Genomic DNA, 22,123 nt, shown 5'->3' on the forward strand with positions numbered 1-22,123 from the left:
GTCTCATGTTTAATTATACATGACAAGTGGCGTTCCTCAGGGGCTGGTATTGGGACTGGTGCTGTTTAACATCTTTGTCGGCGACATGGACAGTGGGATTGAGTGCACCCTCAGCAAGTTTGCCGACGACACCAAGCTGTGCAGTGTGGTCGACATGGTGGAGGGAAGGGATGCCATCCAGAGGGACCTTGACAGGCTTGAGAGCTGGGCCTGTGCAAACCCAATGAAGTACAACGAGGCCAAGTGCAAGGTCCTGCAGGTGGGTCGGGGCAATCCCAAGCACAAATATAGGCTGGGCGGAGAATCGACTGAGAGCAGCCCTGAGGAGAAGGACTTGGGGGTGACGGCTGATGAGAAGCTTGCTCTGTCGCAGTGCCTTAGGGAGCTTCTTCCTGAGAAAGCAGCTCTGCAGCCAAGGTTGACCCAGCTCACACTCAGTGTGGAACCACAGCTACCACCCTGGGGATTGGAAATGCTCTTTTTCTTGAAGGTAGCTGCAATTTTACTTCACTCTCTTCAGCCTGCCACTATAGGTTTCCATTTGGGTGAAACTCAGGCCAGCCCATGACCTTTACCACACGGAAATCCCTCTCAGGACGTAAATCACCCCCGCGCTGTTGTTAGCGTTCGCTTTTCTCGTTTCCTAAGGCGGGGTGCCAGGACAGGAGTCACAAAGCAAATAAACTGCCGCTGCACCTGGCCGTGTTTCTACAGGAGAGGCCCAGGAGCGTTTCTCCTCGCCCCCCTCAGCGATGGCTCCCTCACACCGCGGCGCGGGGCGCTCCCTGCACTGAAGGGCGGCGCGGGCTTTGCGCGGGCTTTTTCCCCGGCGGCAGCTCCCCCGGGCCGCCGCCAGAGGGCGCCGCTGCCCCTCGGAACGCGCCGAGGGGCGGGGAGGGGCGGGGGCTCCCCGTTGCCCCGGCGACCGGCGGCCTTTGGCGCCGCGGCGGGCGGGACGCGCGGCGGGCCCTGAGTGCCGCCGGGCCGGGGGCCGGGAGCGGCGGGACTCCGCGGGAGGGCCGGGGAGGCTGCCGCGGAGCAGGAACAGTGTGTGGGTGCGGCGGGGGTGCGGGTGGTGACTGGGCGCCGGGGGGACGCGGTGGTGAGCGTTTAGGCCTTGAGGGCGCGGGGCGGTGGGGGACGGAGCTTCCCAGGGCCGTGAGGGGGGACTTGAGCGTGGGTGGCGGCAGGGTGAGGGGAAACGCTTCAAAGCGTGGCCGTATGGGGCACTCTTTGGTGATGGGTGCTCAGAGGTGGTGGGGGACAGCGTGGAGGGGCTTAGGCACGGAGTGACAGTACCAGTGGGGTCTGGTGGCTGCGGCAGGGGGGCTCTGGCCACTGTGTGGGGTGGCCCAGCTTCATCCACTGAGGTGCCTGGTGGTGAAGGGGGCAGCAAGGGACATGCAGGCAGGGCTAGGCAGGAAGGAGCTGAGGGCAGAGGGAACTGTTGGCCTGCTTTGGAGATGGGGAAGGGGTTACAGCGTGGCTGCAGAGTGCTGAGGTAATTATTGATGGGGACTGAGGGAGCAGAGGCTACTGCTGATGCAGCTGCGTGAGGTACAGGGGTAGTAGTGCGCGTGCAAGTGCTGGTGTGGATGGCACTGGTGATAGTGGTTGAGCTCACGGGAGTGGTGGGCTACCATACAGGTGGTCCCTGCGATGGATGTCCGGAAAGTCGCAGTAGTTGGGTCTCAGTGTCTGGGATCTGCCTGCTTCTTCTAAGGGTGTAATCGCAGTGTAGTTATTGATTGAGAAGTGCTGGTAGCGATAGTGGAGATCTGCCAAGAGTTATCCCTCATGATTTATTAGTTTGGGAGAAGAAATAAATCTTGCCCTCTGCGAATGTTTTCCTGCTGGTTTAAAATCTGCAGTCAATTCTCAGTCCCCCTAAATATGTTCCCTTCTCTCTTGTGTCTGTATTTCCTATGGTTTGCAAAAACCAGCAAATCTGTTGTTATGGTATGTTTTTTTACCTCATTGTACAGCTTGGAGGCTTTCTTGTTGCTCCCTGCTTGGGAAGAATTTCTTAAATATATCACTGGAGCTCATCTGGGGCTGGAGTTTCACGAAAATGCAAAACCTTTTTGAAGTACTGCTGCTCAAAACGTTTCCATTTTAAGCAGGGGATTTGATTATCCATTTAGTGTCAGGGACAGAGTCATTTAAAAAAGAAAAGTTAGAGATTGCTGCAGTGATCTTCCATTTCTGAGGAAAATCAGTAAAATACATGCTCAAGTGAAAGTGGAATCAATACCACCCCAGTTAACTCTTGCACTGAAGAAGGATGACGGATTTTTTTTTAATATACTTAAAATATGTACCCTGCACTTGTGCATTTGGGCTGGAAATTCCAGAGGAGTCTAGGGGAGCTAAGTACCTAACTACCTGTCTCAGTGACTTTTTTTCTTAATTCACTTGGTCTTTTTTTAAAATCTCAATCTTACAATAGTCATGTGTCTAGGATTTTAAAAGTTTCATGAAAAATATTGTGTTGAATTGGTATCTGAAAAAGTTGCCTGTGAATATTAAGGACTTAATATGGTTTCAGACTCAAGTGGATGCTCAGGTACAAAAGGATTTTTTTCTTGGATGGTAAATGTCAGTCAGGTTTACTGCAGTCACATGTTGATACTGTGACACAGGTGTGATTGTACTGAAGTTCCACAGTAGAAATATTTTACTAATGTGTAGCAATGATTAAAACTTTGATTTGGGACATTTCAGAAGTTTAAGGTATCGCTGGTGGGAGTCAGAATTTTCCAGGTTTCTGTGAATGAGATTAGCTGTATCTGCGACATAAATAATCAGTTGGTGTGAAGACTTTAATTAACACCTCGAGACAATTGTCCCTATGATTGTGGATTTTTCTCCAGCAGCAGAACAGACAAAATCTGCACAAGCAGGTTTCCAACAGAGTGGGATTAAAATTCTTCTGGATAAAACATTATGAAAAAGATATTCTAAGGGCTAAGGAGCTGCGTGGGGACAGAGGCTCGAAGGTAAGTTTACCCTTTCTTTCCTTTACCTCCTAGAGCTGCCACACACTAAGCACTCCTTTTCCATGCCTTTCTTTAACATACAGCACACTGCCTGCCCTGAGCACCCTCACTTGTTTCATCAGCAGGCATCAACTTCTCATTTAGGGTAGAAAGTTATTTTGTGTACAGAACGCTGACGTTGCCTTGCTTCAGGGAATGGTGAATGCAGTGAGAAGGCGTGTGCCAGCGTATGGATCAGAGTGCATCTGTCGATAGTTGGTTTAATTTCATTCCCTTGATTTTACATCGATTTGGCAGGCTTGCTATGTGGCTTTCCACTGTTTTTTTCTGTTTCCTTCTGCTCATTTTAAGAGGAAAAGTATCCAGCCTGATGCATTTAGTCACAGAACAAGTTAGTACTGATTATAGCTATTAGAGTGATAATTGTTAGAATTCAGAAAAGCAATTTAATATGAAAACTGTTTATATACAATATTTCTAGTCATTCAGTAATAACACCTTCTATGTTTATGAACTAATCTGTTTTTGGCATTTGATTATGTGACTGCTAAAAGTGAGGAATCTTCATAAATGCCCTTTTCTTGTGACTCTTTTATTTTATGTAATATATGTTACCAGTTCCATTACAGAACTATTCATTGTCAGTTGAATTCTGAGGTTGATAGTTGTGACAACACACCCCGGGAATACTGCTGACATGCATATCCCTTCAGAGAGTGGTTTTGTTCCAGCTCTGACAATGAAAACTGATATCAGACTTGCAGTGAAAGGGAAATATTCATAGTGCTAGGAGAACAGAAGGAGAGGGAAAGAGATGCATATTAACAAGTGGACTTGATAAAACAAGCCTGAGATAGAAGCAGAGACAAAGAACTGGAAAAGAAACAACTGCTTGTTTGATTTGCAAGAATGTAAAACGCAGCCTAGGGCAAGGGATGCAGTGAGTAACTAGTGATAGAGGCCCCTATTCACGAACATATCTTTACTCAGGGCACCTCTTCAGGATGTCCCAAAAGCATGTGCCTGAGTGCTACCCTGGGCAGGATTATTGTTGCCAAAAAAAACCACCTTGTTGTTTTTTTTTTTATTTCAGAACTGTTAAGAACTTGTCACAAGTGACAAAGGCTGGTGAACATATGACATTTTGTAAATCATTCCTCTTTTATTTTTTCTTCTTTTCTGCTTGCCCTTTGCTCCCTTTAGATCAAACTTCTAGCACAAGCACAACAAAAAGCATGGAAGGGAAGAAGAAAGAGGAGAAACCAGAAGAGCAACTTACAGAACCTGAATCAGCTTTCCCAGAAGCCTTACTAGAATTTCAGTAGGTTTAACATATGTAACTTTTCACTCATATAGAATGTATGAATGGATAAAGCGGATAACAAAGACAATTTAGCCAATTCAGAGCCTGAGATGATCGACTGGGGCAGTTGTGTACTGTTCTTTGGTGTTGTTGTTTTGGGTTTTCAAGGCTATTTTGGAAATACACACTTTTTAAACTATACCTATAAGAAAGCATTTAAGTGGGTCAGAAATAATTTTATGCCATTAGGTTATAACTTGGGAAAATAATTTTATTAAAAACAAACCAATTTTTTTGTCTATTAGTAGCAAGTTTTTGATCAGCATACTCTGAAGTTGCAAGATCACATTTGACTGTATTTTTTAGGATTCCTTGGTGTTCATCAGAATCTTGAGCCAGAACCTCAAGACCTACAGTTTGCTCCCTTGGCACAGCTGAGAGCGGAGCACAGAGGAAAACGTTTTATTTTGAAAATAATGGAGGGATAACTTAAAGGTCTCTTGAAATCAAGAAGACTAAGAGCTAAGAGGGGAATATCAGTAGTAGTTACAAAACAGTTCAATTTTTTTGATCTCCAATCTCTTGAGTAGATGATTGAAAGGAGAGAAATTAAGTTCTGTGATTTTTATCAAGGAGGTGGAAATTGAAAGGGAAAAACCTCATCAGCATCCAATATTCAACAACTATCACCATTTAGGGAGCAAGGAGTAGTGCCTTGGTATAGAAATGAAAAGCAGGGTAAGCAAACAAGAGAGCAACCACATATAGTTCTAGTGACATCTACAGAAGTCTACAGGGTTTATGTGGGATTTTCTATTTCATTTTACAAAGAACAGGTTACAAGTTTCTGTTGTGAAACAGACCAGATTTAGCTGAATCATGTCACAAATAAACACAATCCAGAGTCAACAAACCAACCCATCTCTTTTGCGAAGAAATAAGCAAACTGTATTACTAGGCTGAGGAAAAAAAACCCAACACTTTCTGATAAAATTATTGTTATGCATATTCAAATATCCAAGTGAATGACTCATTTGTCTGAAGAGTCTTCCACTGAAACGTGTGCTGTACTGACACAGGATATTTAATTTCTACAGCAACAGTAGGGGAAAAGGGGAAGAAAAGTATTTTTCTTTGTCTTTATCTTTCTCCCTCTCGATCCTCTCTTTCCCTCTTGCTCTTCACCTCTCTTGCTCTCACCACTTTATTGAACAAAGAAGCATAATCATACAAGTTTATATCTTTCCTGTTCCACTTTAGGATTTATCAAGCATATAGTATTTATTTAACTTCCATTCCTGCTTTTTCTTCTGCACATTGAAGAATGGTTGCTGTTCATAGCAATTTTTTTTTGCATTTTCAGTACAGTTTTCTGTTTCTGGATTGGTTAAGAAAAATGATCTGCTGACATGCTGATCTAGTTGAAGATTCCCTGCTCATTGCAAGGGGGTTGGACTAGAAGACCTTCAAAGATCCCTTCTAACCCCAACTATTCTATGATTCTATGAACAATCCCATGAATTACTTGCCCTAGTAACATCCCATAGATGACTGACAAAACTGTCGTGATACCTGAGAGGAGTGTTGTTTAGATGATTATGAAATCGTCTAGATGAAATCTGGTATACAATGGTGAGAAAAATAGTATCAAAGGAGTCATCAATTTAGCTGTTTTGTAGCTTCTGGAATCTGACAAATATCATAGAAAAATAATCTAAAGAGGAAAGTTCCAATACGTAGCAGACAAAATAACAAATTCTACACACATAAATTTTTGACATTAACAAAGTGATGGACATAGACTGCCACTTCATGGAAAATCTTAAAAGTAGCAGAAATTAAGATCAGCATCAGTATTCAAAATACATAAATGGTTTAAAATGGCAAGTAATTTAGGAGGTCACAGTATGTGGCCAAGCTGTCACCTCTGTCTAATGAGTGAGATATTTTTGCTGTAGCCATCCCCACCATACCCCTGTATCTCTGTTCTAGCCTCCCTAACTAGTATTCTTGTGCTTAATGGAAAACCTGAAGAATACCTTGGAGCACGCTGACAGCAGAGGATGCAAATCCAGTGACCTGCAATTTGCATGACTGAATGATCTAAACTTAGCCAGGAAAAAATGATCTTCTTTTAAAACAACTGAATACAATAGGGAGGGGCAAAATTAATCCAAAACAACAACCCAAGGAACAATAACTGTTGAAACAGTAAAAGATATTGTGATAATTGTAATACTTGCCTCTATTGTGCCCATATGGTGAATGAATTCCAGGAAGAGCGAGAAAGATTACAGAGAACTTTGCAAATAGACACTATTTGCAATCCAGCGTTTCTTATTCTAGAAGAGAGAACACCAGAAAAAAATGCTCATTTTACAGCTGTGGCAAAGAGGATGACAAGTAGTCTATGAAAATTGTGAAAGCAGTGAGATAGTTCTTTGACAAAAATGTATAAACATACTTAGAGGATACTCCTCGGGCTGCAGCCCCTGTTCCCTTAGTGCTCCTTAAAGCCTAACAAGTTCTTGGTGTACAAACGCAGTTTATGAAGCTCAACAAACCACATTTTCAGAAGAATTGAATTCCATTTAATTGTCCAGTTTGGGATTCATCTGAGCTATGTCTGAGTGAGTTGCCTAGGCTTCCTCTATAGTGAGTGATGAGTAATAAATATTTCTGGAGCACAAATAATCTTGTCCTAATTGAAACCTGTGCAATAGGTCAGCTAACCCACAGCCAGAAAGGAATAAACCAGCTTCTAGTGGCTACAAAGGAACAGTATAATCGGAGAGTCTCTTTCTCAGTAGGAACATGAGATCCAAACTAACATGAAGGTTCAGATGTATATGGGAAATATTTATTTTTTATGTGTAGTAAGAGGACAGTGGTATCTACCCAAATTAATCAAGCAATATGATACAAAAAGAAACATTTAAGTAGTATTTATATATAATCTAGCTTAAATAACATTCCTCTCCCTTCTGTTTTTGTAAGAACTTCTCTTTCTTTACTCTTTCTCCACAGAATTGAGAGAAAAGAAGCAGCAATTGATCGAGTTTTGTTAGACTTGAAACAAGTGGAAAAAAAGAACAAAGAATATCATGAAAGAGTAAGTGACCGTGCATCCTTCTCCCAACATATTTTCTATGTGGCATTTTAACTCACAGATTCAATGTATTCTTTTAATCATAATAGTACATTTACTGTAACTAGTCATTGCAGTGAGTTTCTTACAGTCAATGAAACTAGAGCTAATGAGTCACTTTACGTGCTTAAAAGTTGAAGTGTCATCTGAATTAAATGTGACATAAAGCATAAATGTCCTAAATATAACCATGCCAAAAAGGAGCTGCAGGAGTAGAACACTGCAGAATTGGACGCAGCAGTAAGTAGAAGTGAGTTCAGCGAAGACATTCTGCAATGCACGTGAGATCCTGAGTAACTGCCTAGGTATTTAATCTTACTCTGCAGTAAACACAGGACAGCAAGCCACATTTCAGTGGGTAACTTTACTGCAGTTACATTCAGATGTGCCTTTTTAAACAATCCAGCAAATATTCCTCAAGGAATTCAAGCATACAGTTTCAGTGCACGAAGAATAAACAGTATTAACTTCATTTTTGTCAGTAGCATTAGCAGATCTAACCAAGTATTGAGATTTGCTGACCTTCTTTGGCTCACTTCTGAGGTAATGGAATTGCACAGGTATCTATGAGAGTTTAGTTATTCTTGCAAACTCAGTTACAATGAACAAAGAAGAAAGAGCATCACACAATTGTCTAGGTGCAATTTTTAGCGCTGCTTGATGAAGAGTCAGTTTCTTGTGGATTAAGAGTTGCGTTGAGTCATTTTTAGAAACAAGGTTATGTAACTACTGATCACACCTGAGTGACCCTTTAAAGAACCATATATGAAGAACTGTATATAAAGAACTGTAATATGGCATCTGGTGACTGTAAGCAGTGAACTTTGAAAGTGGATATATATACAGTCACCTAATGAAATGAATTCAAATCACTCAAAAATCTTTAAACTGGATCATGTGATTTAACAGTGTTGCAGCTTGCACTTCCTATAGCAGTGACACGTGGAAACAATGTCTCTCTGTCCTTCCTGTGCCTGATAGTTGCCCTGCTTTTATAAGTATCCATCTGTTTAGCTTTCTTTGGTGTTCCTTTCAGTCTTGAAGCCTGGATGGTGTTTCATTTGTGGCCTTAACTATCAGTGGAAGTAGCATTTGGCTTTTCTCTCTGCAAAAATCTGAAGTCTCTTATGGTTATTCCCCCAATTTCCTGCTAGTTCATGGTCTCTCACGGACTCCTTCATATTTTAGACTGTGCAAGGTACTTCAGGGCATGCTTGAAGTGCTATTTGTTTAATTTACCCGTGTTTTGACAGTTCTTTGAGCTCCATTCTTTATTTCCTGCTTAATGTTTCTGAGTGGTGTCGAGTTAATCCTAGAAGTGAGGAATGTTTGAGAGTTTCTCTACTGCATAGTTACTGTTACAGTTTGGCTGGTATGGTTATTTGCTCCTTTATGGTATCCTTTGGGAGCAAACATACACAAGCAGTAATTTCAAATAATTTGAGTGTCACTTGAGAGGGTCACAGTTGAGGAATCAGTAGGTATAACTAATTCCAGCTCTGACATGACTCTCTACTGTGGTTACATGCAAGTGACCTGATTGTCTGACATTTCTACATGAAGGAGGTAAATTGTCATGAAGAATGTTGAAGTGAAGTAAATAACTCCTACAAATAAATATTTTTATTAAATTGACCCACAAGGAACTTTCTTTCCAGGCAATGTGCTGCATCAAGTAGAGTACCAGAGTCATTTGACTCTCATTTCCCTGTAATGGTCTTGAAGTTACTGAGAAACTTCTGAGACTTGCATACTCTCCCTCCTGCTCCATCCTTTTCAAAGATGAAGAAAAGGTGTTTAGCTGAGTGTTTTTGCAGTGCATCCTGGCACTAGGTCACATTTTACTTTTCTTCATTGCTTAAGTTTGTAACTTTGAAAACTAATCTGAAGATGTTTTAATACATGCCTTTTCTTCTGTTGTTCTTTCACAGAATGACCTTCTGAAGGAAGAACAGCAGGCGCACATCAGGCACATACTAAGACAAATAGAAGAAAAGGAGAAAGAACAACTAGAAAAGGAGGTTGTAACTAGGGATAATGTGGAAGAGTCGCTGAAAGCAATATGGCAGTACGTTAAGGACAAAGAACAACTTCTGGAAGGTTTGCTGTGAGCTGTGGAAGTGTGGTTTGCAGTTTACACAGTTAGGATTGAGTACTTTTTTTTTGCATTTTAAATATTCAACTTCCTTGTTGCATAAAAAGCATAAAGGTTTTCCTGCCCAAAGTTAAGCTCTCTAAACATGAGATTGTGGAGGGCTTATAAGTGAATCTGTTAATTAAGTTGAGTTAAAATTCAAAACAACTGCATCTTTTATAGAAACAGACTCTGTATATTAGACTCTGTTTTGTTCCTTCCAAGCGATCTATATTGCTGTGCAAATACAGAAGCTTCATATTTTCCATTAAGTTGAAATTCATGAAAGCCCTACGCGCTGGCTCCACTGGAAGATCAAAAAAATTATTGATGGCAGCAAAAATGAGCAGTTTTGATTGTTGAAAGTTCTGGCTGCCATCCCTGTGATTCTGAGTAGGAGTGAAGTCACATGTGTCTTTGGTTACAACATTTCAGCGAGAACTGTTGTCTCTCCTTGGCAGAATAAGATCAAGCTGTTTTCAGCAATGATGGTGGCCCTTGACACTATGTAAGGCCATCATGTTGTATTGTATGGTAGTGTAAAAGAATCACTCTTCTTTCTCTAATCCCAGTGAAAGTGCCTTTATTAAAGAATTTGATGAACTATCAGTTCAAGAAATCAGTAATGAACTTGTCTTCTGACATTGTTACTTTAATAGATCTGCACTCCCAGATTGAAGAAACTCGCCAAAGACTTTCAGTAAAGCAGAGTGAGAGGGATTATTGGTTGGAATACAAAAATGTAGGAAGTAAAGAACAGGCCAACAAGATTATGAATCTGGAAAAAGACATCAAGGAAGTCAAAGATGACCTTCACAAGGCTGCAGGTCAGTTTACAGCTAGTGTAACGCAAGTCTTACAGGCTCTTTCTGTATTACTTCTGGGAATTAATTAAATGATAAATTTAGTTTGATGTCAAGTTATAGTAACTTATATCAACTTTTCCAAGACAGTGCACCTAAACTAGACTGCATAATCCTATAAAATGGAACTCTCTCTATTTCCATGAAAGTCCCTTTTTAAAGCATTCTATGAAGTTGCAGAAATTATGAACAAAGAAACCAATAACCTCATCTTCTGATGATTTTCTTGTAAAATATAGGCAACCCATATTTTAAAAATGTTATTGTGAAGGACAGTGGTTTTCTAAAAATAAGTGTACAGGTATTTAGGTCCCCTACACACCGGTCTCTCTTAGCAGCCATACTTGAAAAGGCTGACTCCACTCTTGTTGCTTCTCATCATGCTACAAGCATTTCATATGTTGAAAACCCCTTTGACAGGAAAGTAGTATGAGCTCATTTTTGGAACAGAATCTTTTGAACTGAGCATACTGGTTTAAATGCAGAACTAGAGGGAGCTGTTTAGCCAGTGGTCTGAACTTTGCCTCCTTGTTGCATAGTCTCGTGTATGAGGCTCTGCAAATTTGCCAGTACAGACATACACAAAAACTGGGAACAGTTTCAATACTGACACAACAGTGGAATTAATTTGAGAGCTTATGTATTCCGGTGCTGAGTGTTTTACAAAGATTTCTTTACTACTGCATTATTTTTAAATAATTTAAATATTTTGCTGTTACATAACCCATGCTTCTAACGGGAGAAGCATGTCCTGGTTTTCTTCCTTTATGTCCCTCTCAGTATGCATGACCGTAGCCAAGCAGCTGGTAGTAACAGGCAGTGACACTGCTCTAAGGGTGTCTGTATATTCTGTGCCAGGCATTACCAGGCATCAACTACTGTGGGTAAGAGCCAGCTAGCTATCTTTTTGTCTCTTTAAACATATTTTATCACGATTAAGATCTGCACTATGATTTCTGTGTTGCCAGAGAGCTTGTCAGATACCCACCTCTGTATTCAGGAGAGGCTGATATTTTTCATTATGCATTTTCCATGTTCTTAATCAATTTAAAACTTTGCTATACAGCTGCTGAAATATGAAAAGAAAAAGAGAATGGGCTTTTATATAGAATGCCAGAATGAGCCAGTAGGAACATTCAGTCTGACCTCCTGCATGTCATAGGGTACAGAGCCAAAAATTTGAAGTCAAATGGAAGTGTATTTATAGAAAGACTGTTGCAGAGGTACATATAGCAGTTGCCTAATTAACATACTGCAAACTGATGCTGCCAGTACTGGATGTTAGCATACTATTTTACTCAGCTTCCTAAAATGGAACTTATAAAGTAGCTCAGCAGTACAGTCTTCTAGCCTACAAAAAACAAAACCAAAAACAAAACAAAACAAAAACCTAACAAGCTTCCAGAGTGATGTGGCAGCAAATTGGGCTTGTTCACTCCTCAATGTGTAACAGGCTTAGGGAATAAGCATAGGTGAAGAGGTTTCTGTCTCGGTAGGTACCAATGAGGGGCTTGACTATAGCACAATTCATGTGGTCTGGAGCTGACATTTTAAATAAAATAATTGCTGGAGGGGAAAGGAAGCAAAAGAAAGCCATACACTTACATGAGGTCTAGGAAAAACAGTGTTGCAGTGAGAGAGTTAGGGAAAATAGCCTCCTTAGAAACAGTATGTCTGAACAGTTCCTCCTTTTCTTCATTCTCCCAGCACAACTCAGGTTGTTTAGCTGTCTGAAAGAATGAAAAGATGAATTAATTATAGTATGTACGTGCTTCCATTTCATTCTGCCAAGTCTAGCTGGTGGATTGATTAGGGCAGGACAGTTTCCACAGTGTTAAATTAAGAACGAACGCACAACTAATGCACCTTTCATATTTGACTGCCTCTGACTTCACAGTGGGTCCATGATCAGATATTCATTTACAGCCAAATCATCAATAGGCTGCTACACAAGTGCATAGCTAGGCTGAATTTCAGGCTTCTAGAACAAGTATGAAGTGCCTTCCTTCAAAGAAAACTACTACAATCTCATTCATTCCTTCAAAAGGAGAAAATACCAAGCAGCAGTGGCTGTTTAGAATAGCACAAAAACAACTGAAGGGAAGGATGAAATAATTAAGTAGCAAGTGAGTAGAACTTGAAGCCAACAAATTCAGTTCGATGTAAGACACATTTTCCAAATAATGATCACAAGTAACGATGAAAGCAAATCATTGAGGCAACTGCCACATTCTCCATTTTGTCTTGTCAAATTAGAACCCCCTGGAAGGCTTAGATAAGTCAGAAAATTTATTAGGCTCTGTATAACTGTCTGAAAAAAATGCCATGTGCATAAGATGATCCAATATGCTTCTACACTCAAAAGATAAGTTTTCTAAGGAAATCTCTTGCATGACTCCAGGAGCTCTGCTATTGACAGAGACAAAATTCAGTGTTAAAATACCAATATTTTAGCAGAGAATTGCTCACCTCACTGCTCAGTTAGCAGTGAATTGCTCATCTGTTGCAGTTGCTAACAGAAATGTGTAAGCCACTTCAGATTTCTAGTTTTGTAGTTAACACTACTGTCCTTTGGGTTTAGGAGGACAATTTCTATGGAGAAGGATGTTTGAATCCTCTTCTGTTGAGCATCTATGCATGTGATGCTGGCTAGTAGGTTCCAGTTTAGGAACAACATGCCAATTATCTATTTGTTGTCAGGAGAAATTGATGTCAGATAATGATTTCTGATTTTCTTTTTTTGTTTTGAAGAACATTATAGAAATGCTTTGGAAGCAGTGAAAGAAGAAAATGACAGACTGGTTGAGAGGCACGTGATGTTAAGTAAGGAACAGGCCCTTGAGGTATTCCTGCTGTCTTTTTTAAAAGCGTTAACTGCATTGTAGTTAGGGTTCATGTACTCTGCATTAAGAATTATTTTAAGTCAAATTAAGACTTGGAACTTTTCTAATAAATTGAAAGTAAAATAAACTGTAAATCTTGCTAAACATGGCACTGGTTGTTGTTATACACCCATGTACTTTTTTTTTATAACATCAGACTAAAAATGAGTAGATGTGAGGGCATTTTACAAACGAGGTGTGGGAAACTGGGGCACCATGTGCTGATATGACTAGTTCAAGAACATGTCACTTTTGCTGTGACCTTGATTTTGATGTTTGCATAGACTTCAAAAAACGATAACACACTAAGAGATTGCCTGCATGGAAAAGTACATCAATTTGAAAAAAAAAATGTTGTTTTGTACTTGTAAAGTGTGACATTTTTAAAATGCCAAAATAGTGCAGTTTACAGTAAAATTTAGGCTTATTGATACATAGATTTTTTTGGTCATCTCTGCTAGCTCTGATTGGCAAACATGATTTACAAAGTATTTATGGTGATGACTTCTTACACTCACAAAATTCAAAGCATACTTCAGTACAAACCACTGGTTGGGCCCATTAGGTATTTAAATTCCTTAAGTGCTGGAATTTTCAGTCATGTGAGAACATAATCCAAAAGACTCTGTTTACGGTGATCTACAGGGCATCTTCCCTCCCAGTAGTTCCTTTCCACTTACTGACATCAATAATTAAGTCGTAGCCTTGGCTCATTAGTATAGACCTCTACACCTTTAAGTCACTTGTTGTAGATCAGTACCACCTCATTTGTGATTTTGCTTGTGTTTTTTAATAGCTAAATGTTTAATTTCCTTAAAACAGGAAGATTTGAGCAGTAGTGGGAACATAGCAGAACTTGCTAGGCAAAAAGGAAATGTCCTATTTTAATGTGGGAAATTATAAAATATTGGTAAATTGCTTGACATATAAACTGCACTAGCCAGGATGATGGAGAAGAAACAGCTGGCCTTGTGGACTAAATCCCCTTGTAATCCCTCAGAGGATGCTGCAGTCTGTGGTGTGGATGTTTCTTAATTATTTCCTGCTAAACAGCATAAGGTTCTTCTTTACAGTATGCAGCACTTCGAAGTCCTGCTTTCAGATGAGATAATCTTAAATTGTGTTTTCTCAGAATGCTGTAAGATACTTAGACAAAAGAAGTGTCAGAGAAATTGAAGAGAACGAATGGCTAAAAGAAGAGGTAAGAGGATCACTTGTGTACAGTTTATCATGGTAGTTCAGATTTGAAATACCACGGCCTATAGTCATAACTGTTTCCACTGATGGGCCTCTGAAGATTTTCATAGGAAAAGGAAAGCAATTTTCCTGTAATTAATCTGTAATCCTGAGTAGCAAACTGGGTATGTGGTAAATAAAGGAAAAAAGTGAACATCTGCTTTCACAAATGAAGGACCCCTTTTCCTGCCCAAGCAGTTATATGAAGGACTACAACATTTCATACAATTAAGTATTTATATTTATGGAGATTGGGATACTATATAGTGTAAAGGCTCAACCATGTAACTATCTGAAGAGCATAGTTTTGAATTGCATTAAAGTTCTAGTGGTGCCCTATTGAAAGAAAATGGATATGGATGTTGGAAACATTTTTGGAGAAAGGGCTTGAGACAGCTTTAAATGGAAGATAATAAAGAAACCCTGGACATTAGTACACTAAAGAGAGGAAAATCAAAATTGTGTATAGTAGTAATTGATGACTTGATAGCTTTTATACTGTCCTTTAATGGCAATTTAGAGCTATAAATTAGATAGTTATAACTTTCCTTGTGAAGCAAAAACCTCTTTGTGGGACAAATTTAGGAAAATGATTTTTTCATGGTGAAAGTTTGATTGTGTTTTTTCCAATCAATACAGGTTCTCTGTTGCAATCAAATCTAAGCAAGAGATTGGAGGGAGGAAATACTTTTCCCCACCTTTACAACCTCACAGTTTAGAACTGTGCAAAACTTTTGGGGCAATGAATAAATGAACTTAACTTACTATTTTTCAGTGCCACATCAACAAATCTGGCAGACATTTCTCCAATTTACTTACTAGTTTAAGATACTTGCCAGTAGGCAGGGATATGGCTTTCCTTCTCCCCCTTAATGAGCTTTGAGCCTACATCTTTAACTTCCCAGGGAGGGTGTCCAAACCACAGCTTCTGAGGCAATGAGGTAGGGATCAACAAGAGGGAATTTATGTTTTAATCTGTACAAACAAACAGGAGCTCGAATCTATATATCCTATCACTGAATGAGCAGGAATTTCCTTCCTATCTCACTGAACACTTACAATTTTAACACACATTAGGCAGTATCAACAAGGGAGATTCACTTTGGAGTACTTTTATGTCCTGACAGGCCCTCACCTTGGAGTTGAGGGATTTGGGTTTCTTTCCTCTCAACTAGAAGATTCCTATTTTATGAATTATTTTCCTGTTACTAGTTTCTTATGTTATGAATTAGTGCTTTGAATTATTGTGGAAAACAAAACTATCATCACTAACTTCTCCAGTCCTCTGAATTCACCCATTCATTTTCTTTGCTTTTCTTATACAGAGGAGATATTTTCTTTCAGGCTAATGTTTGTATATAGCTGACAGACTCTTCCAGTATTGTCTTTTGGGGAGATAAACGAAAAATTTCATTTTTGTCCTGGTTCAAAATTTATCATTTTTTCAGTTTGGCCACTGAACTGAAAAATTACTTACAAAACAGCCCTAAACAAGTTACCTCCAAATCTGAACAGATTTGGAGACTTCAGTCACATTTTTTCCATGGTTATTGTGTCACACCAAGATGGTGCAAAGCTGCATCACCTCATCGTGCCAAGCCACATCCTGTTACTGATTAATGTCCTGTCATTTTCACTTTTTTTAATCCCTGGGAGAAATGGGAACTAGTTTTTAACTGCAAATTTTGATGATGATAGCGGGGTTAATTTGGCTTTGGTGAGAACAGATGCATTTGGATCACTAGGTACTCTTTTCAAACACATGCGTATGGCTAAGATTTCTGGGAAGTTACCGGTCCCATAGTACCTTCCACTTCCCAGTGAAGGAGTAAAAACTTGCTTGTACTTCAGGAAAAGTGAGAAGAATTGTGGGAACTGAATAACTGGTATCCTTTGGTCAATATAACTTCATGGCAATGTGGGGCAATTACCAGTCCAAAAGAGTAGAACCTGGGGTTTAGCCAATGTTGTGGCTAACTTGGACTGAAAGCTTCACTAATTCTGGGTAAGAAGGTTTCGTGTATAGGCAGGAATTAGAAAAGCAACACTTGCTGAGCAAGAGCCTGAATTTAACTCTACAAAGAAGGTTTTTCCCTCTCAAAGCTCTGATGTGAAAGCAAAAAAGAAAAATCCAGAGCTTCTGTCTTCCTGACCCGTTTGGCTGCACGAGAAAGTTCTGCTATTAGAATTGCACAGCCCAAATGTGTGGTTGTGACTGACAGAATTGTGCTAGTAAAGGGTTCTAAATAAGGTAGGAAAGAACCAGAGAGGCCTCCCCTTTGCCTGAAAATGTGTCACTATGTTTCTCCATCAAATGCGCAGTCTTGCTGATACAGCTGCATTCTTTCTAGGTATGTGCTGCTGAGATAGATAGTGTGAAAACTTTCCAAAATGAGTATAGTCTATCTATCTAAGATGATACTTTTTTTTCTTTTTAATTGTCAAAAGGTTAAGATGTACCAAAAGGAAATAAGTGATTTGAAAGCCTCTATTCAGCTCCTGGAAGAAGAAAATATTGGTTTAGTGACAAAACTGGTCGATGGCAGACTTCAGAATCTGTGAGTACTTGGGTAAAATGATGCCTTTACAGAATCAAAAGTGATTTATCTTTTTTTAAAAAAGATAATGCCTTCTCCTGCCTCTAGAGCTATTTGGGCTCTCTCACAACAAAGCCAAGGTAGTTTCCTAGTTGAGGGGAGGCAGGATTTGACTGAGTATGTGTGGGACCTGTGTCTCTGAAGGATGACAGTGACATTGTAACCTCCTAAATATCAAAATTCAGGGAAGAAACTGGGTTCTTTAATAATCTATTAAGATCTAGCAATACTCACTTTCTTTTAGTGGGGCTACCATTGGGACTTGGAAATAGTTTCTTTCTGTTGTGATTGTCTCAGACCCAGCTTGTCAGACCAAGTGCTGAGTAATAGATTTTTCCTTTACTGTTGGCAAAATGTTTAAGGATGTGACAATTAATATGCAAATATGTGGGGTTTTGCAATCTCAAGTGAAACAGATGACCTGGTACTGAGTAAGGAAGAGGCCTTGGGATAAGTCTGTCTGTAAAGGTGTCTGTAGTATTAGGTTTTTTACATTGAAATTATTTAATTTGTTCCCTAGAGAAAGATTAATTTAGCTGCAAAATGTCAACATTAATGGTATCAAAAGCACAATGTAACAATGGGAATGATCCATCTTCATTTTCCAGTCCCAGCTCAGTGATTTCAGCCATATTGCATAAAAAAGTTTCAAGTCTTAAGAAGTGACCATTTTTCTCTCCAAACTTTAGACTGCTTTTAAGTGAGAGCTGCCAGCTGTGGTTTGAGTCTTGGACTGACTGGAGACTATAACATTTGTTTTCTTTTAGTCTCATGGACCTAGTTGAACTTAGGCACTAAGAATAAAAAAAGAGCAGCTTATGAGCCACTAAGCTACCTGGCTGCCTCTGTTGCATTTTTAAACCATTGCGCTATTCTGCTTTTGTGGTTAAGCAGCAAATGGCTCTCAGAAAGGGTGCCCTGCCCCTCACCCCAAAAAATTGCACAGGAAAATTTAGAGAGAAAATTCATACCTCTAATACGAGTTTCACTTTTTTTTTTTTTCGATTTCATAGGCGTTTGTTTCTTACCCAGGCAGCTGGCTTGCAAGAAGAATTTCCTAAGGATGAAATGAAAGAAGCAGAGCATAGAGAGCATGCAGGTAATGCACATGCCAGCAGCTTATAAGAACTGATAAGTCACTGAACATTTAAATACTTTTTATTTCTTAAGTTTTTTATCAAACTGCCTGTTTGACACAGTGAACGTTTAATTTCCCACTTAATTGCAGCCACCACAGCAATGACAGACTATAGTTTGCATTAAGAAGACAAAACCACAATCTACCTGTAATAAAGTTTTAAAATTGTAATTGGTGTTAGGACTGTTGAATGTAGTTACTCATACAGAGCTAGCCTGGAATGTGGTTCATAGGATCAGCCATCTTTTATGAAGATATGATTCATATCTTAATGAGTTCTTTACTGATCCGTATCATCATAACTTCATATCTTGTCCCTGAGAGGACATTCTTGAACTCTACACTGGCTTTCACTTGAAGTCTACATGCACTTTACAGTCATTCACCTCACAAGGATACACGGGAGTTAAACTATAAATAAATCCCTAGAAAGAGCAGATGAAGCTGCATGGAGATCAGCCTGAACAGAAAATCTTTGTAAGCAGTACTGAATTTTGGGCTGAATCTCCATCTATTCTGGTAGGTGTGCCCAGGAAAAGGATATACCATTAGGCAAGAAGGACTGTATGAGTGTGCTTATCCATCAGGGTGGTTTGTATGGCTTCCTTAATACCACGTTTTATTTGCTCCCTTTGTGTGAGTAGGAGAAAGAGGGGAAAAGTTGTGGCTGCCCCCTCCCTGGAGTGTTCAAGACCAAGTTGGATGAGGCTTTGAGCAACCTGGTCTAGTGGAAGGTGTCCCTGCCCGTGGCAGGGGGGTTGGAACTAGATGATCTTTAAGGCTCCTTCCAACTCAAACCATTCTGTGATTTTACGATTCTATCAAAAAAAGGATAAAATTAAATCAAAGAGGTAAGTTCCAAAAATTGAAGCCATACAGTTACAAATATGTGAACACGTCTTTTGAAGTTCTGATCAGTTCCAGCCATAGGTGGGCCTTTCTGAAACCATCAGGCATCAGCAAACAGACTAAGACTTCTGAATTAGATACATGTTTACTTTGAACAGTTCAATTACCTTTGCTAGACGTTTGCAATAGTTACTGGGAGGACTAGGTTTTGTTCCAATAAGCTGGGGTCAGGTCACTGTCCCAGGCAAATGTATAACTTGGCAGTCCATGTCCAGATCTGTCATCCTGAGAATTAGTCAACTGCAAATGTGAGCTCTTCAGGGGAGTTATAAGTGGACTAGCTGTGTTCTAGGAACTTGTATATGTGTACATACAGAGATACATACATTGGTATAAAAAAGGGTTTTACTTGGGTTTTCTGCCTTTCCTATTTTTTTAACCATTCATGGCTATATAGGATTTAAGTTGAACAGATAAAAGCTATTTTTTCCCCTGCCCCATCCCACAGACCCATTACTTCTAACTTCCAATCAATTTCAGTCTCTGATCTTGATCAGAAATTATAAACAGAAATTAACATAGAAAAATCAGTGAGCAAAATCGACATTTGGCTTGGATTGCCAATTAAAAATCTTAACAAGATGTTCATTACATCACTCCAGCCAAGCTGCATTAAAGATTGCAGGCGATGCTCATACTGAATACTAATTCTGATCTTCATAAAGCTTAACAATTACATACACATCATCGTTCATCTCTTTAAAAAGGGAAAGCAGATGGAGCCGAAAGCCTCAGAAGTGCCACAGTCCCCTGTCAGAGAAATAAGGCCTTTGCAAAGATTCAGTCTAAAACAGAGAACGAGAAGCCTCAAGACAGTGATGAGGAGCTGCGGGAAACATCTTTCACTCCAGCTCTTGATAGCTGCTTGTATGAAGATGAAAAAGATTTCCAGGTATGAGTTAAAAGTAATCGAGTTTTTCACTGACACAAACATATTTCAGTGTGAAGCATGAGCTACTGCTAGGAGCATTCTATTCCCAGTGGTGTTAGAGAAGAAAAAACTCCAACGTCTTTTACCTAGTGTGCAACTCAGATGCTTGATCACAGGCATCTGGTGCTATTTGAGATGGTGAGGACACTCCCTGTTCTTCAGATGCATAGGTTCTGTCATACAGGTCAGCCTCACGTGGATGTTTTGGATGCCTTAGAGCATTTCTGCTAGCATGAGACACATTGTTTTGGCAACTGAGTGGTGTCCTAGGAGTCAGCATGTGTGAGTGTCAAATTCCTCCTAGAAAGAATTCTGAATGTCACCAAGTGACAGTTTTCTGGTATTGCACCGATCCTTGTTTGCTTGAATGCTGGTCATTTTAGAACTTACATTGCATAGTAGCAAGGATCAACAAGTCATTTAATCATTCAGTGGATGAGTGTGTTCCTGGGTGCAAAATACAGGGGTTGAGAAAATAAAAAGGTCCAGGTTACATGTAAATAGGCAGAGTTTGTGTGGTTCTCGAAAGAGGTGGTGGCACCTGCTCCAGGAGATCCTTGATCCTAGGTTGCAAAAAGGTGTGTCCTGGCTGCATTTGACACTACACTCTTGAGTTACAAAAACTTGACTACATTTCTAAATAAACTAATTACTCTCAGAAAATATATTACTCCACATCATCAATTTCTACTGCAAATTAAAGATGATATAGACATGGTGCAGACTGTAGGGCTTGCTGTGTAAAGGTACTTCTCCATAACGTTTCTTTACTCTTGAATATTCTATTCAAACTTTCTCAATAATGAGTTTAAAACAAACCAACCAACCGAACAAACAAAAGAAAAACCCCAAAAAACACAACAACAACTCATTTTTCTAGATATCTGGCATTAGTTTGATTAATACCTTGCAACATGTGTTCAGAGAAATAATCCTGTTGCCATGATCAGAGACCAACTTAAGGACTGGCTCTGTCCTGAAGAACCATTACAGAGAAAAGCTGAACACTTAACAAAAAAAAAAAAAATCTGTCCAGATGTTCTTTTCCTTGCAGTTGCTGCCTTGGGAGAGGAACACGAGCTTTGCCTTGTTCTTCTCGCTGTTAGCACTGCAGAGCCCACCCCACTGAGGGACACAGGGGCTGCTGACGTTCTTGTACTTCGTAACAACGAAGGTCTAGTTGCAAACAGTGGAGTTGCATTGGCAACTACTATGAAAGCATTTATCAAACAGAGGTCATTCAAGAGCTTGCACCGTAGGGTTCCTGCTTCCCTCTCCCCAGCCTTGCCTGTATGGTCCTGCTCCTGCCCTTAGGGAACCTGTAGTGCACATTGGCCTTTTCCGTAGCTGATCCACTCACTAACCCAGCACAAAAACTTGCCTTTTTTTTCCCTCCTGAATTAGTTTTCTGTTGGGTTAGTCAACTGAATTGACTCAGAGGTTTGGAGAAGACCAGAGCCAGCACAGACGTGGTGGAAGCACATGGCTGGACTTGGACCTCTCTTTTGGCAGTAGTGAGCTGTTGGATTAGTTTAATTCTTCTCACAGAACTGAATTTGGGAGCAGAATTTGGCTTGCAGAGAAAGCGTTATTGGTGAAAACACACGGGAAAAGAAGAGGGCAGCAGGGCTGCAGCCTCCTAAGATGAGCTGGCTTATAAACCAAGGCCATTAACACTGACATTACCAAACATCGCAACCCCAGGGCAGCAGCTTTACAGTTGCTTTTAAAAGGAAAGTTGCTGGTTTTTTTTGAAGAATGACTGCTTTTCGATTTAATTGAAGAAGAATAATATTCTCTTTTCTTAAGGAATACTCAAAACTGAGTTCTCTAATGCGTGTGGTTGGAAGAGCCATGCCTATTCATAAACAACCAGAAGAAATGCCAAGCAGGAGCCACAAAGAAGATGGTGTTAGTGGTAAATCAGATGGGCGCATCACAGCTCGGATGATCAAGGCATTATGTAAAGAAAAGGTTGGTTAA

The 22,123-nt window shown here is 40.0% G+C and overlaps 1 protein-coding gene across 1 annotated transcript; it reads left to right on the forward strand.

Annotated features, from left to right (window-relative positions):
- Positions 1–970: 970 nt before the first annotated feature.
- On the forward strand, positions 971–22,123 carry CCDC83 (coiled-coil domain containing 83). Its single transcript, XM_068395339.1, has 12 exons — positions 971–1,055; positions 2,877–2,999; positions 4,203–4,320; positions 7,330–7,414; positions 9,382–9,550; positions 10,244–10,411; positions 13,199–13,290; positions 14,462–14,530; positions 17,014–17,123; positions 18,176–18,261; positions 19,917–20,101; positions 21,950–22,123. Exons 3-12 carry the CDS (start codon positions 4,235–4,237, stop codon positions 22,121–22,123), a joined length of 1,224 nt encoding a protein of 407 aa, XP_068251440.1. The 5' UTR covers positions 971–1,055; positions 2,877–2,999; positions 4,203–4,234.

This window comes from Nyctibius grandis, chromosome 2, assembly GCF_013368605.1.
Source record: "Nyctibius grandis isolate bNycGra1 chromosome 2, bNycGra1.pri, whole genome shotgun sequence".
NCBI classification, from domain to species: domain Eukaryota; kingdom Metazoa; phylum Chordata; class Aves; order Nyctibiiformes; family Nyctibiidae; genus Nyctibius; species Nyctibius grandis.